General features: G+C 46.3%; 1 protein-coding gene across 2 annotated transcripts in view; it reads right to left on the bottom strand.

Moving 5' to 3' along the window:
• The window catches only part of ABHD2 (abhydrolase domain containing 2), a 61,064-nt gene that overhangs the window by 11,854 nt on the left and 32,720 nt on the right, over positions 1 to 16,490 (bottom strand). For both annotated transcript variants that reach the window (XM_025209677.1, XM_006028281.3), the window contains exons 4-6: positions 12,204 to 12,379; positions 7,846 to 8,013; positions 2,624 to 2,807 (exon numbers count right to left, since the gene is read on the bottom strand). In XM_025209677.1, coding sequence (XP_025065462.1) covers positions 2,624 to 2,807; positions 7,846 to 8,013; positions 12,204 to 12,379 — 528 coding nt within the window. The remainder of the gene's footprint in view (positions 1 to 2,623; positions 2,808 to 7,845; positions 8,014 to 12,203; positions 12,380 to 16,490) is intronic.

Here is a 16,490-nt window from a genome sequence, read left to right as displayed (position 1 = left end):
TTCAGGCACAAGGACCCTTCTTCAGGCATAGGAAGCCTCTGCTGTTCTGAGACTTTAAGAAATGAAAGAAGCTGAAAGTGTAACAGGATGTCAGTGAGAAGGTAAATAGGTGGAAATTAAGAAAACAAAAAAAAGTAGAGCAGGGAGAGGAGGGGGGGAAAAAAGCAGGGGAAAAAACAAGACCAAAAGGTGAGTAAGGGAGCCTCTACAGTAATAGCAGTAATTCAAGGTAGAAAGAAAAAAAAAAAAAAAGAGGCTGACTGAAAAAGTAAATAGCTGGAAGTTAGGAAGACAGTCTCAGAACAGCAGGAGATATCCTATGCCCGAAGAAGGGTGATTGCACCTGAAAGCTTGCAAAGAACTCTTTTCCAACTACTCAGTTGGTCAAATAAAAGAGATCACATTTACTCAAAGAACCTTGCCTGCCTATGTCCTTAGATCAACATGGCTACAACCAAAAACCCAGCTTACTCCGAGTAGGACATTTGGTTGCAAGCATGAAACCTGAAGGTGTTTTAATAGTTAATAAAATTGAGGGACAAGAGCCAGCTATGGTACTTATAAGCCCTGTGTAAAGCCAGCCCCCAAAACTCGGTCGATGCAGTCACAGCAAACCAAAAGCACCTTGTCCTACAATCCTAACTATATTAAGCTGCCAAAGCTGTTAATAGACATCAGGCCTGCTACTCTGTTTCCAGATATTTCCTAAGCAGGAAGAGCACACACCAACTGCTGCAGCTTCCTGAGCCTGATGAAGGGTTTTTGAACCCGAAAGCTTGCTTAACTATTCTCCAACCATTTGGGTTGGTCTAATAAAAGATATCAAATTCACCCAAGGAACCTTGTCTGCCTAAGCAGGTTGAGGCTCTTTCCCACCTCCTAGGTAGGAACCACTCACAGAGAGAGCTCAGATTAGGTCAGATGCTTTAAGAACTTGAGTTAAATCTGACCTCAGGAGTAGGAAAAAATTGGGTGATCTTCACCCCAACAGCTTTTGGCAAAGTTTTAATACTGCCCCCACAAATAAAAGTGTCTGGTCTTAACCTGGGCCTGCAGGTGTTTAACTGGGGCTGGGCTAAGTGTTGATATGACTACTTCCTAACCAGAAGCAGCACTGCTGTGCTCCCAACCTCAGAGCATCTCCAATTGCTTTGCATCTCCAGCTGCTCAGCCACCAGCTCCCTTACATTACACCTTACTTCCAATTTGTGCTCTGAAAGCACTGAAGAAATCTGGGCAGCAACAAACACTTTAGTCTGGTCTAGGTACCCAGTGAGAGCACCTGCATGTGCAATTAGCATGACTCAATAAATTCTGGCACAGTTTACAGTGGAGTCAGCTGCTCCCAGTGCAGCATATACATGCATGCCTGGGACTGCAGCTGTTTGGGCTGGGGCAGAGCAGATCCAAGCTGGCAGGGATCTGGGGGTCAGCCCCAGGCTCCAAGCTGTGGCACTGGGCAATGGAGGGGCTGGCTGGGGCATGGGGGTACTCTAGTGCAGGGTTAGCCAGTGGGCAGCCCCCCCGCACTGTAGTACCCTCCCTCTTAGCACCCCAGTCACTGTCTACACGTGTTTTGGTGCACTAAATAACTCCATCATAGGATAGTGCTTGTCCTACACAGTACTATCCTATAGCAGAGCTAAATTTTACATGTGCGCCCATATTAGGGTACAGTAGACAGTGACACTTTACTGCAGAGCTGATTAGTCAGCTCCACAGTAAAGCACATATGTAGATGCAACCAGTTAAATAGAGTCATTTTTGCTGTCAGAAGACTGGGAAGTCTAGAGCAAGTCTCAGTTGTGCGCACAGTCAGTTATCAGTGCTCCTGTTTAAAGTAGTCACTAGAAAACAATTATTTTAAAACAGTTAATTGGGGGTCACTGTGGCAGATGTGGCAGCTTGACCTAGTGACTCCAGCCCCCATTCACCATGAGCCACTGAATCTGTAATCTCGGGTTGTGGTATGACTAAACACTAGGTGGAGCTGCTAAAGCCGTCTTTTAGACCACCATATCCTAGCGTTTTGTGATCAGACAATAAGACTAGAAGAGACCTATTATAAGATGAGAAGACACTGCCAACTGCTATTGGTCAGAAGTGCCCTTTCTTGGAAGCCTGAGGTCTCCTCAGTAACTGCACATTGCCCAACTTGCCTATGGTAGAGAGAAGACAGATGAAACCAATTGCACTGCTGTTCAAGGAGAACAATACAAAGAGCGGAAAAACAGTCCAAATTTACCCCTAATTTAGCTAGTCAGATCCCTAGTCAGCCATGCTGAAAAAGAAAAAGGAGAGGTGAAATCTGTCCTCCAGAAAGACAAAAGTTACACTTAGGGAAAAGCAGGTAAGCAGCTCAGAAGTAAGCGTGACAGGTGCTGGCAGGGCACAGAAAAACATGAGGTGTTGGTAGCAGAGATGCTTTTTGTGGATAGCAGGTTTTAGTTTGTCTGGACAACAAGGCTTCAGGTTCCCCGCCCCCTCCCCCAAGATGCCCTCTGTGCTCTACAGCACAAGAGCCAGTTAGATGTGAAGCAAGCAGAAGTTATCACCAGCTCCAGTCACCTACCTCCACTTGAAAAGGCCAGCAAGAAAGAAACAGAAGCTTCTATAAACTTACCGCAGCGCGCTATACCCCTGGCACACGCTGACACAGCACAGAACTCTCTCCTGGTTGGCCTGGGTCTCTCCGAGGTACTTGCACACAATGTTCCCACCCAAGCTGAAGCCCACCACAACCAACTGGGTCTGTGGGTAGGTCTTTTTGATGTAGCTAACCATGGATCCAAATTCCCAGGTGCAACCTGCAAGAAAGAAAAAGTTCAGAGTAATGTTCTAAGGGCCTGACCCCCCCACCAGCTTTCAAGGACATGAAATGACTGAAGTGGAAAAACCTGTGTGTTTTCTAGTACTGGCTTCAGAAGAAAAGCTCTCAAATGGATAAAGGATCTCCAGCTCCCTCAAGCTCAGTCAAGCTACCGATTAGAGCCTGCACATTTCTCCTTTCAAAGTAATGAGGGCAGAGACTATGACTAGATACAGTGAGCATGAGCCTCACAGCAGTGAATGTACTTCCCTTTGGTATGGCAGAGGAAAGGTGTGATCTCAAACAACCAAGGAGCTCAGCCAGAAACATAATTTGACCATCATGCTTTCTAATGGCTGAAGAGGTCCCAGCAGGAGTTTCTACCACAGCCAGAAACAGACAGTGCTGGACAATATCCATGATGTAGCAGAAGGGACTGGAAGTCCTAGCAACTTAAACGATTCCTACATCAGTTTCCAAAGGCAGAGCTAGTGGGCAGGGCCTCCTGCTATATCAGTACTTCATAAGACAGCAAGACAGAGGGATAAAAGGGTTGTCTCCTGTTCTTTTAGGAAAGCAGAGTACAAAGTGCAATGTGACTGTTAGTAACACCCCTAGACTTGTACCTAATAGAGCAGCCTGAACAAGCAAGGCTGTCTGCCTAACCCATCCTTGCCCCGCATTGGTTCTGAACTCAATCAATTAATACAGAGACCTAACCCCACCTACCCCCTAACCAGATGGTCCAGTGTGTTTACCAAGCAGATTAAAACCTCCAACTCAGGCCTTTAGATAACACACACACACACACACACACACACACACGGACTACAGAACATTTCTCTATCTTTGACCCATTCCAGTTTGCTGGAAAGGGCTTCAGGCTTTCAGGAACAGCTTCCTTGTGATAGCTTGCAGTGGGTGGTGGCTTTCACACAGCCATCATTGCACAATGAAAGGGCAGCAAGAAGCATTCATGAAGTTCACAGATGCTGCTCGCCTGAAAGAGTAACTCATTTACTATATAGCCAATGACTGACTGTGCCCTCAGCCTCAGCAGCTGGATGAATCTCCATGCTGGATCAAAGAGCCTTTCAGATGCCTGTTTTGGTCTCTGCCACCTGGCCCACTAAGAAGTTATGCTGAAAAGTTCAAACTGTAACCTTTCTACCCCGCCTCCCCAGGGTAATTTTAAGCAAGTTTGATGCTCCCAAATCATACAGAGTCACATCTTTGTTTCCATTCTGTGTTTGATAGAGGGCTAAATTAGGGCAACGCGCAAAGCACAAGACCAGGAACACTCTGGTCTTATACTTTAAATGTGAATGTCAAGAGCACAAGGCAGTGCCACACAGAGATGCTCCAAACTAGTGTGGCAGGCACTAGATTCTGGGGCTAGCCTGCTTGAGATTGCTTGAATATTTCTCCGTCTCAAGACAACATAGTAGTTATTCCTGGTTCTCCTTCTGGCTGTGGCAGCTTCACTTCCGACTCAGTTGCTCTTTCGCCAATTAAATCACCCATTCACCAAGCACTCGGTGTGGGTGTCCTGTACTGTACATTCTGCATGTGGCACAGTCATGCTGACTGTTGTCATTAAAACAGCCCTCTAGTTCCGTTCTCCTGATGGAGTTAATTGCTTCCAGAAGCCATTCACACAGGGGCAAACTATGGTACATCATGTTTCTTGTGTTCAAGAAAGCAAATGTGACAGAAGCCTTGATTGGTAAATAGTGTGGTGGTGGAAGGCCAGCACTTAAGCACTCTGCTCTGAGAAGCAGGAATGGGGCCTTAGGAGAGGTTAAAGGAAGCATGTTACTTTTTTCCCCTTGTCCCATGACCAGAGACTGGCCTGGTCTGGCCAGCCAGGAGAGCTCTTCACCTCCCCATGACAAGTTCTTAGTTCAGTCCTACTCAACCCATTCTGAATGGCTGCATTCCCTGGTGTTCCTCGGCAGCTGGAAGAGCCTGCACTTGGATTCTGGGCAACAAGACAGTTCACATTTGAGAGCCTGCCTTTATGGTTTACACAACTGAACTAGAGGGAAATGGGTGCCGTAGCATGAAGAAACAGCTGGTTTCAACATGCGGGGGGTAGGCCGGCCCTTCTCTAGGGATCACTGCCTCCAGGGTGCAAAAGACCATGGCTAACAGAGCAGTTCAAGGCCCTTAACACAAGCAGGCAAAAGCTGGCATAAGCAAACAGGTCCGTCTCAGATGCAGATCAGTTATATCTAGTCATGATTTAGGGGAGAAGGGCTGCAGGCACTTGGGAGGTGGACTGCCTTTTTGGAAGCACCTCTCAGCTACCATGTGACAAAGGTTTAAAAAAAATAAATCCACCCTTCACCCCCAGGCAGAGTGCAACACTGCATGAATCTCAGCAGTGACTCCTTGGACCCGATAGCTGGGAAGGAAGTGGGAGGAGGTGATGACAACACCACACATCTTCCTCTTTCCCACAGGGGAAAATAAAAGCTACTGGTGAAGCTGAGCACACGTGTCTAGAAGCCACACAGTTAAAACTGTAACCCCACCAAAAAGGATCTAAAGCTCATTCAAGGCCCAAGATAAATACCACATATCTGATCTGACAGGAACAACAGGTGCTGTGTTCAGCTGAAGAATTCACACCATGCAAGGGTCAGAGTGCTACAGTTGTAACCCAGGGCTCGCCCTTAACACGAGTCCAAAGAATCTGGATTTAAGACCTATTTTTCCCAACTCTAAGGCTGCTCTACTCTATTCGAGCAAGGTCACTGCTAGCCATGTCACACTGGTGTTCTGAATAGGTGGGTGTGCTGGAGTGCTCAGCATTTGCTTATTTTTAAAGCATTTGCCCCAGGGTCCTCAGTAGAGGCTGGCTTTGGCAGACTGCAGATGCTTTGCCATGTTAGCATTCTTAATAAGCAGTTTTCCTCAAGGTGAGAAATGCAGAAGAAACCAAGACAGCTACGCGAGCAGCCAGTTGTCAACATTTTTCAGACCATTTGACTTTTTTGGTCAGAAAGCAGCTGGCAACAGCCTCAGGAACCTGAAACCAAAAGGAGCAACATGTCTGGCCTAATCTAGAGGCTGCATAATTCAAGGGATCCCTGGTTAAGGTTACTCCCTTCCCAAGGGATATCTGAGCTGGTGCTGGATTCCTACAGAGATGCTGGGATATTGGGGCTGGAGCCAGAAGAAAGTCTGTGTTTGAGGCTTGACTTGCCTGGCACTATTTAATGAGCGTACCCTACCCCGGCCAAAAAAGGTTACTCTCCAGTGCACCAGGAAAGTAAGTGCTGGGCATTTCTTGCACTTTCCAGGACTATTAAAAGAAGCAGAAAACCATGTTTCCAGGAAGGCAAGAGCCAAAAGCCCAGTGAGGTCAAGAGAAAGACTGTCACAAACTCCAGTAGCTTCATATCAGACCTGGTCTAGACTCTTTGCAAAGAATTTGACACTGGATAGACACAGAACTAGGTGCTTAAGAGCACAGCCATGTTTTGAGAGCTGCACAAACAAGCCCCTGCAGTCACACAGGGCACCGCCTATTCAAACGCTAAGGGATTACTATCTTCCTGTTGGTACCTGTGCCTGCTCTTAAAATCACCATTGTGATCAATTCAGACTTTGGAGCTATTTTTAGTTCTCACATAAGAATAAACCTAACTGTACTCAATGAATGATTTGAGAGACCTTTGGAGGGACAAAACTGGCCCCCAAAACCCAAACATTAAGGCAGATGCCTAGCACTTAAACTGAAATCAAGTCAGCCCCTCAAGGTGGCACAAGTTGGGATCCCTAAACTTTGTGCTGGAAGCTGCTGCTCATTTTTCAAAAGCTTTGTACCATGTACAGACTATTACTGGGTCTGTGTGTACTGAGTACTTGTGAGCTGCAGTACTCAGGGAAACCAGAGCTTCAATCCACACAGAGCTTGGAAGGGCAGAAGGGAAGGGGGGCTGTTTTGCAAAATTGCTCTTTTCTCAGTTATTTTTCATTTTCTACAGCATTTTCCATACTCCAGATTGGAGGGGCTCCTATATACATGTTGGAGAAGCCTCCCTGCGCATAATTACAGTATGTTGGAGCAGACTTGATTAACTGAGTCGGCTGGAGCATGGTAATTACTGCGCTTCAGCAGACTCCAGCGTCCTATGTATCAGCATCCCTGCGCTGAAAAATGGTGGCGGAGCGCTTTAAACTAAAGCTTGTTCAACAAGGTTTAGTTCAAAGCACTCCACTGTCATTTTTCAGCGCAGGGATGCCGATACACATGATGCGCCGGTCACTTTAATTAGCGCAGCTCCGAGAGCCCTGCTAATTAAAGTGCCCCCCCCGAAATAGGTCTATAAATGCCATAAGGCTGTAAAGTTTAAGAGCTGTAATGAAGCACTAGTGGTTATTAGATGTCTAGTAAGCCAGCAACATCAAAAAAATTTACATTAGAAATAGCTTGTAAACTATCAAAACTGTGATCGCTCAGGGTATGCAAGTGTGTAGGCTGAACACCGAATAGAGAGATGGCTGGACACAGGGGGGGGTTAAACCCAGCATTCTAGTACTGTGCCCTATTCGCTTAGACCACACCAAAGGCTTATGATTATAAAGATGCTGAAGGAAGCTGGAAGCCAAAGACAAAGTCTGCTGGCCACAGTGAGCAGACCAGGCTGCCCAGTGTAGCATTCCAGGGTAATCAACAGTAAGAGATCATGTCACAAATTAGCAACTAAGAATTAAAAAAAGATGTGCATATCTAAGCCCAGATTGAGCCAGCTATACCAAATCATCTCCTGTAACCCAGGCTGCTGCTGCTTAAATCTAGTTCTCTTTAAAAAAAAAAAAAAAAAAAAAGACAAAAAAAGTTAGACTTGGCTGGAGCAGGGCAAGCTGGGCAGGAAAAGGTGGCTTTGTTATAAGTAACTTTGTACTTTCACGAGGTGGATGTGGACAAATAGTATGTGCCACTAACAACTAGACCCATTTGACACTGGGGACCCTCAGAGTATACCATGCTTTGTGGGACCAAGTTATGAACTCTGAGTTCTTACCATATGTGAACATGCGGGGAGAGGTGAGCTCAATATTTGGCAGTGCTCCTAGGTGATTCAGGACTGCACACCGGTAGCCGTTTTTCTGGGCGTAATCAACAAAGGTGCGGATGTACTGCTTCTCGCTGTGATTCGCTATTCCAGGGCAGATGACCATTGTGATATCCTCTGTACAGTTAGTGGGGGAAGAAAAATAAACTGCATGAAGTGACAGTCTCAGGAGCATTCTGTTCCAAATCAATGGAAAGCTTTGGGTTAAGAACAACGTGGTAAAGATTTTGCCACCAAGAGAACAATAACAATGTTACAAATATCTCTGCCCCATCTGCAGGCAGTTCAATACAAAAGGCAATGCAAAAAATGCAACCTTTGCATTCAAAGTTGCTGCGAGGAATTCCATGTACAGCTGCACAGAAGCTTGCACTACTGTGGGCATCTTCCAAAGACAAAAATTATGGGAACAATTAGCTAGGACTAGCACTTTATAGATACAGTGCACATACTGTCCTTTCCCACTGCTGGCTCTCACCAATGGCTCCTTCTCTGGGAATTTGGGAGTCTCCCGTTCTCTCTAAACTACTAGCCAGTGACTGTCCCATGAAGCAAGAGTAAAACCTTCCCTCCCAACCACTAATGAGTTATGATACGAAATCTATTCCACCTCTAGGCTCTCACTGAGAGTCAATTTAAGTCTAAAACAGGAAATCCAGGCATCCTTTTCAGATACACAAGAGCTTTATTCCCATTAGCTCTAGTTCACAAGGGCCTTAGAGAGACAGAAGCAGAGTGGCTTCCAACATGCCCCATTTCCTCATTAGGAAGTACACAGCATGGTACTATTTCCTGTACGTGACAATATGGTGATTAATCTGCTATAAAAGCCAGCCAAGTATGCATTGCGAGATGACAAATTATGGACAGGACCAACTTAACAAAACCTTCCTTTCAACCCAAGATTAAATAATAAAGGCAGGGACCCACAGTTGTTCTAAAGGCATGAAGCAGCGGCAGGTCTCTGGAGAACCTAAACCTACTTCATTAAAATTGCTGCTACCCCACAGTCTAAACATCCACAAAGTAACTACAGCCAAGTTTGATGTAGAGTTTATAACCAGATATTGCCACAATTCAACTTCTATTTGATAGCTGGTGCTTTGAAGCTTCAATTGGCCCAGGGCTCATTACAAACCCTGTCGGGAAGGGCTGCAATTGCACTTCTGCACACTGAACAAACACAGGAAACAATGTCCATTGTTCTCCAACCATTGTTGATACCATTGTTCTCCAACATGAGCAATGAACATGGGTAAGCTTTCTTGCCTTTACCAAAGTAAACAACATACAGAGTGTTACCAGAGTAGCTGATGCACTGTAAATTCCTCCTACGTTTACCTCTCAGAATATTATTTGCATACTCATACTCTGCATGCAACACATAGTTAACTTGTGGAATTCACTGCCACAGGAGGTGATGGAGGCAGAATAGCCTCGCCAGGTTCAAAATGGGACTAGATAAAAATTCCTGGCTGACAGATCTATTAATAACTACTGAACAGAATAGCTGGAGTTGTTTCCTCTGGCATCTCTACACCTATAATGGTGGATGCCAGGGAGAATACAGAATATGGGATGTGTCACTCAACATCCGATTCAATGCTCTCCCTCAGTGGCAGAAATGAATGCAATAGTTAGAGACCAACTACTGGGCTAGATGGGCCATTGGTCTGACCCAGTATGGCACGTATGTTCTTACAAATGTGATAAACTCCCCTTCATTTGGGAGAAGGATTCTAGAGTATGGGAGGACACAAGTGGAGAGCTTCACTCAAGTCCTTTTCTGACTGCTGCAGCTATACCACTCTTTTGCTCACTACAGGCAGCAGGGAATCAGCCCTGGACCTTTTATCTGAACAAAGTTACCTGAATTTGAATAAACATTTATTTTCATCCATTCAGGCACTTCAGATTGAGGCTCATGACAATTCCCACAGCAGTAGCTAAATGCTTTAGCTTGATTTAAGCACTTCACAATTTGGGAGCTTTAGAAAGAAATGACCCACAACTAAGAAGTCATAGATTCATAGATATTAGGGTCGGAAGGGACCTCAATAGATCATCGAGTCCGACCCCCTCGAACTATTGTGCATCTCCCTTTGAAAGGACAACTTAGTGTATGCCATAATATGGAATTATTGCCATTTTCATACTGACACATTAGCTCTAGTTTATAGAAAGAATGATCTCAGATTTGATTTTCTCTTAGTACATGCCAGGAGGCACAATGTACAAGCTGTCAGTCATTAAGCCTCGACAGTATAAAACATGCCCGTGGCCTGTTTCATGTGCAAGTCCGACCTGCATCGATCTGCCTACTTCCCAAATTTAAAATAAAAGCCTTGAAGTAGAGGAAGAGAGAAGAGGTAGAGGAAGAGGAAAAGCAGGGGCAACATTGGACCCCTGCTACATCAAAACAGCTATAAATTAGGAAATGACAACTTAGAAACCAGATGGGGCAACTGACACCTGACGCCCAGGAAAAAGCCAACCTATTAAATAGGTACTTTGCGTCGGTCTTTCATCAGTCGCATGGGACGCCCATGCCCGCTACAGGGCCAGGAAGTCCAGGTGAGGGTGATCCCCTGCCCTCCATTAATGCTGACTTTCTGAAGGAACATCTTGAGAAGCTGGATACCTTCAAGTCAGCTGGCCCTGACAAACTTCACCCCAGGGTACTCAAGGAGCTGGCGAGCATCATAGCCCAGCCTCTAGCACGGATCTTTGAAAACTCTTGGCGCTCTGGTGTAGTGCCCGAAGACTGGAAGAAGGCCAATGTGGTGCCTATCTTCAAGAAAGGGAGGAAAGTGGATCCGGCTAACTATAGGCCCATCAGCCTGACTTCTATCCCGGGGAAGATCTTAGAAAAGTTTATTAAAGAGGCCATCCTTAATGGACTGGCCGACGTCAACATCTTAAGGGATAGCCAGCACGGGTTTGTTGCGGGTAGGTCTTTCTTGACCAATCTCATTTCCTTCTATGACCAGGTGACCTATCACCTGGACAAGGGAGAAGAGATTGATGTCACAGATCTTGACTTCAAAAAAGCCTTCGATCTGGTGTCCCATGATCGCCTCTTAGAGAAACCAGCCAATTGCCGCCTTGGGTCCTCCACGATCCACTGGCTGGAAAATTGGCTCCGGGGTCGGACCCAGAGGATAGTAATTGATGGAAGTCACTCATCATGGTGTCCTGTGACCAGTGGGGTCCCCCAAGGCTCTGTCCTTGGACCCATACTGTTCAACATCTTCATTAATGATGTGGACACTGGAGTCAGAAGCGGACTGGCCAAGTTCGCCGATGACACCAAACTTGGGGGCAAAGCATCCACACCAGAAGACAGGCAGGTGATCCAGGCTGACCTGGACAGGCTCAGCAAGTGAGCGGACGAGAATCTGATGGTGTTCAACGCCGATAAATGCAAGGTTCTCCACCTTGGGAAGAAAGGGACGTCATTCTCCCCCTGTACTTGGCCTTAGTGAGGCCGCAGCTGGAGTACTGTGTCCAGTTTTGGGCTCCACAATTCAAAAAGGATGTGGAGAAGCTTGAGAGAGTCCAGAGAAGAGCCACGCGCATGATCAGAGGTCAGGGAAGCAGACCCTACGATGACAGGCTGAGAGCCCTGGGGCTCTTTAGCCTGAAAAAGCGCAGGCTCAGGGGTGATCTGATGGCCACTTACAAGTTTATCAGGGGTGACCACCAGTATCTGGGGGAACGTTTGTTCACCAGAGCGCCCCAAGGGATGACGAGGTCGAATGGTCACAAACTACTTCAAGATCGTTTCAGGCTGGACATAAGGAAGAATTTCTTTACTGTCCGAGCCCCCAAGGTCTGGAACAGCCTGCCACCGGAGGTGGTTCAAGTGCCTTCATTGAACACCTTCAAGATGAAACTGGATACTTATCTTACTGGGATCCTATGACCCCAGCTGACTTCCTGCCCTTTGGGCAGGGGGCTGGACTCGATGATCTTCCGAGGTCCCTTCCAGCCCTAATGTCTATGAAATCTATGAAGTAGCAGCCCCCCCCACAACCATCTGTAGTGGACCCTTTAGGGCCTTCAGGTCTGAAGTAAGTTTCTGGTACAAGTGGTACAGATTTTGCATAGTAGACAGACAATTTGTGAGGCTATAAGTCCTCCTTTCCCTCTCACTAGGCCAAAGTGGTCCCCATTGCCTGTCTGGGTTACTTAGGAACAGCACCATTATTGGTTTTTTCCCTACTAAAAGTTCTTTATCATATTTAAACAAGTTTCTGTAGCCAAACAGACTAAGGTGCCCACTCCAACATGGCTGTTTGACAAACCTCTAATGCAGTGTTCAGCCAGCGGCTCAAAGAGGTCGAAGGTTGCTGTGGCTCCATCTGACATTGTGAGGTACTTGCGAAGCCCATAAGGATGTGGTGATCTCACTCTCCCCATCTTCCCATAGAGAGCAGTCTGGATATGTCCACTCTTCCCCCAGATCAGGGGTGGAATGTACCTGCAAGGAAACAGAGATAGTATTTGGTTTTGAAGTCTTACTATACCTTAAAAATCTACTCAATTCTACTTTAATTCAGGAGAAGATGCTCCTTTATTACTCGTTGTTATTTGAAACAAGGTGCAATATACTTGCTACCATGACTGCATCAGCCTTGTCAGCTCAGAGAGGAAAGAAGAGGAGAGCTGCTGACCAAGAAGTCGTCAGCACTGACAGCAGCAGAGGATCCACAACCTGGAATCCAAAGTTTCCTGATCATTAAGGTGGTAACAACAGAACAAGTGCCCACAGAAGACTATAAGGTTTCCAACTAGTCTTTGGATTCGATGCGAACCCAGTACACATTCAGCCACTTGAAACCTGATCTACACCACTGACAAATTTTGAAGTCTTTCATTAAGAAGGTATTAAAACTTGCTGGAAGGCAATCCACAGAAATACTCCAGGGAGCACAAGCACTTGATTACGTAGCAGGTCAGTAATGAAACCAGGCTCAGAGTCTGGTCTCTGACCTCATTCACATGCTAAGTCTCAGGGCAGTTACTTTGTATACTATATATTAGCAGTTTCTTTGCATGCTGCACTGAAGAGGACAAGTGACTGGTATGCTGCACTAAGCCAAATGCCTCTGACAGGTTAGGATGCCAAAACAGGCAAGGGCTGAAGAAAAAGATCCATAATAACGAGGCAACTCAACTCCCCTGAAGGCCACTTAGGAAAGCGCTTCCTTTCAGATGAAGGGTAAAACAGTTCTGCTGCTTATCAGGAGCACAGGGGGACAGCTGCCAAAGCAGATGGCCTTTTTGTCTAGTTTACTGTTCCTCCAAAACCAAAAGGAAAAACATGGGGGTTGAGGGAGGGGCAGGTCAACCATTCTGCTAACAACACAGTACAGCTGGCAAGAATTCAGCTAAATGAGAGGCATAAAGCTGCACAGGCATGAAGAGCTGCCACCTCAACAACCGGAAAAGGCGGGGGCAGAGGCCTTGCACACCTCAGGAGGCATGCAACTACACATCAGGCCTTAACATGAAAGCATGGCTACGATTCATTAACCTGGAGAGCAGAAAAAGCCTCAGGGGACTAGTTCAAAGCACACTTCCCAGTTCAGAAGCTCTTCACTACAAAGCAGGTCAGAGAGCAGCTGACAGCCCTGTGTCTTCAGAACAGCTTGCTGGATCACATGAAATAACTTCTTCTTGATTTCTTGCGAGGGCAAGGGGAAAGAGGGAAAACAAAGCCCAAAACCCAGTTCTGTCCCCTCCTCATTACTTTTCAGGCAGTAACCCAGTCAAACAAGGGCTGGCCTAAGCCTTACATCCAGGTCTTCCTCCCCCTTCCCTGTATGCCGGCAAGGACTGTGGGATTTCCCTCTCAACATAAAAAGAAACAATATATGATGTGGACAATGCTCATACTCCCTACAGCTCTGAGTGTTTTGCTGGATTCTACATCTGTTCTGTACATACGTTGGCAGCTCCCCCTTTTAGACAACACTCCTAGCAGCATGCAGCTCATCCTATGGCTCTCGGGTGATAAAAAGTAACTCATTTACCTGTCCAGAGACACATTATATTCTTGGCAAACAAGGTTCTTTGGCTGAAGGTCTATAAAGATAGAGGGGGGTTACCTTCACTGAGAAGCAATCCATTGCACTTGCTAAAAGCAGATGAAGAGGAAATTACCAGCCTAACACTGAAAGGGGGATAAGGTCATCATGCTGGGCTAGGACAGCTGACATCCATCTTAACATTCACATTTCACAGCCTCTTGAAGGGATTCAACCCAGGTTCTTATCTACCAACTGTCAGTAAATGTGTAGAGAGGACCCAGCATTTCCTTGGACAGCATGGCTGTCTTATTCTGGTTTTGGCAGGCATACATCTGGCTGGTATACTCAAAAAGACTAGTGAAAAATAGACAGAAAGCCTGTTGGGAGGGAGCATCACTTGCAGCCTGTGCCCTGCACAAGAGGTGAGGAAGGTGTCCCACAGCAAAGGTACAGGACTGAAGTCTCCAATGGTTGGAGAGCTGGGGGGGGGGGGGGGGGGGGGGGGGCAGAAACAGCTAAGCCAAGAGCTTTGTTTCCAGCATGTGATCCAAGGAGAGGGGAAAAGTAGCAGGCAACAACCTCTCCAAGCCTTCTCTCATCCCCCTCCCAAAGTGTTGAATGATGGGGGCAGAGATCATTCCTTATGATCTTGCTTAAAACAGGCTCGAGTAGTTGCACTGTCTTCTGTTCACCTCAACAGTGTGGGAAGCAGGTAACACAGCGTACACAGAGCACCAGCAGGAACTTTGGCTCTACAAGTCCCAACACTGGAAACACTAAATAGCAAAAGTTTCTATTTAGCATCATACCTTGCTATTAAAGGGATAATCAACAAAATGTCACTTTTCAAGGTCTCAAGCTTTAAGAAAGGGCACGAAGGTTCTTGAAAGAGACTTCATCTCAAGTCAGAAAAGTTTAAGGGTCATGTCTAAATGGAAAATATTTACTGCAGGTGCTAGAGCTTGAAGGTTGGGAAAGAATGTATTACGCAAAGATCTAAATTCTGCTTTAAACGTATGTGGAAACCTGCTACAGTTCCTCCATAATACACCGCCGGAAAAATGCATAACCACTGGAGATTACAGAACAGGGTCCTTCTCGATAGTTGGAGACAACACAATGATTATGTACCGGGAACAAGACTACATGAAAATGTGCATCTGTGGTTACCAGATCCCGGAAGACAGAAACAACAGAAATGGAAATGTGCTAGAAGGAAGCCCTGATCAAATAACAACCAAGAGTTGGAGTTTATTCCAAGATGATTACAGCCGCTCTGAAAATTTCTCTAGGTCATGCAAATCCTGAAGTCCTACCAGCTGTGTATGAAACTGTAATTGAAAATGTATTGGTTACAAGGAAGAGGCTAGGGTGATGCAGGCGCTAAGGTGCATGGTTGACAGCCTGAAGGTTACAAATTCAAGGGCAAAGCAGAAGCACTCACAGCGCGGTCTGTCCAGATTCCAATGAATCTGCAAGTTCTGCTGAAGTCCTTGTGACAACGACACAAAAAAGGAAGGACAATTACAAGGACAATCTACAACACTAAAATCAAAAGCTACATCTTGTCACCTCTGTAAAGGAGAAGACAGACTCGATTGAGAAGCACCTTATATATGACCAACAACTGCTGTTTCAACTCAACTGTTCACAGTTTGACATAACCCCTTTTTTTTGATTGCTAACGGCACAAGATTTTCTTTCCAACTCCTTGATGTTTAACAAAGAAAGAGCTATACAGTATCCAGGAAAGGAAAGCAGTTCTGATAAGTCCACCACAACTAATCTAATGCTTTAAATATACATCAACCAAAGCACTTCACTGACTTCCAAAGGCAACAGCAGAAAGACAGAAGGAAAGGTTTGGGGATTTGGGGCTTTTTCTAGACAGATCTAGATGTCCAAAGGAATGACACACTACATAGCCACAAGACTTGGACATCTCGTGGGAGGATCGCTCAGCAAAATCTGAGCGGTCGCAGAGCTTCCTCTCGTGCGTGGATGACCTCTACCTGACTCAAGAAGTCTATGGGCCAACGAGAGGCAAAGCGCAGCTCAACCTGGTACTGGCTACGGGGGATGACCTAGTGATTGATGGGAAGCTGGGTGACAGCGACCACGAGCTGATCACCTTCACCATCCGCCAAAAAGCTGGCAAGTCAGTCAGCAACACGCAAGTCCTTGACTTCAGGAAAGCCGACTTTGACAAGCTCAGGAGGCTTGTCAGTGAGGCCCTAAGGGACCGTGACCACAGGGAGAGGGGAGTTCAAGAGGAGTGGTTGCTCCTCAAGGGAGCGATCCTCAATGCACAAACTAAGTCTATTCCATCTCGGAGGAAAGGCAGCAAGAGGGCACAGCAGCCCCCCTGGCTCTCCAGGGACCTAGCAGACCTCCTGAGGCTAAAAAGAAAGGCCTACAAAGGATGGAGGATGGGAGTCACCTCCAAGGAGGATTATTCTGCACTGGTCCGGTCCTGTAGGGAGCAGACCAGGAAAGCCAAGGCTGCAACTGAACTCCAACTAGCTTCGAGCATCAAGGACAATAAAAAGTCCTTTTTCA

This window comes from Alligator sinensis, unplaced genomic scaffold (genome assembly GCF_000455745.1).
Source record: "Alligator sinensis unplaced genomic scaffold, ASM45574v1 scaffold874_1, whole genome shotgun sequence".
NCBI lineage: Eukaryota > Metazoa > Chordata > Crocodylia > Alligatoridae > Alligator > Alligator sinensis.
The sequence above is the reverse complement of the archived record's forward strand: the minus strand, read 5'-3'. Positions and strand labels throughout refer to the sequence as shown.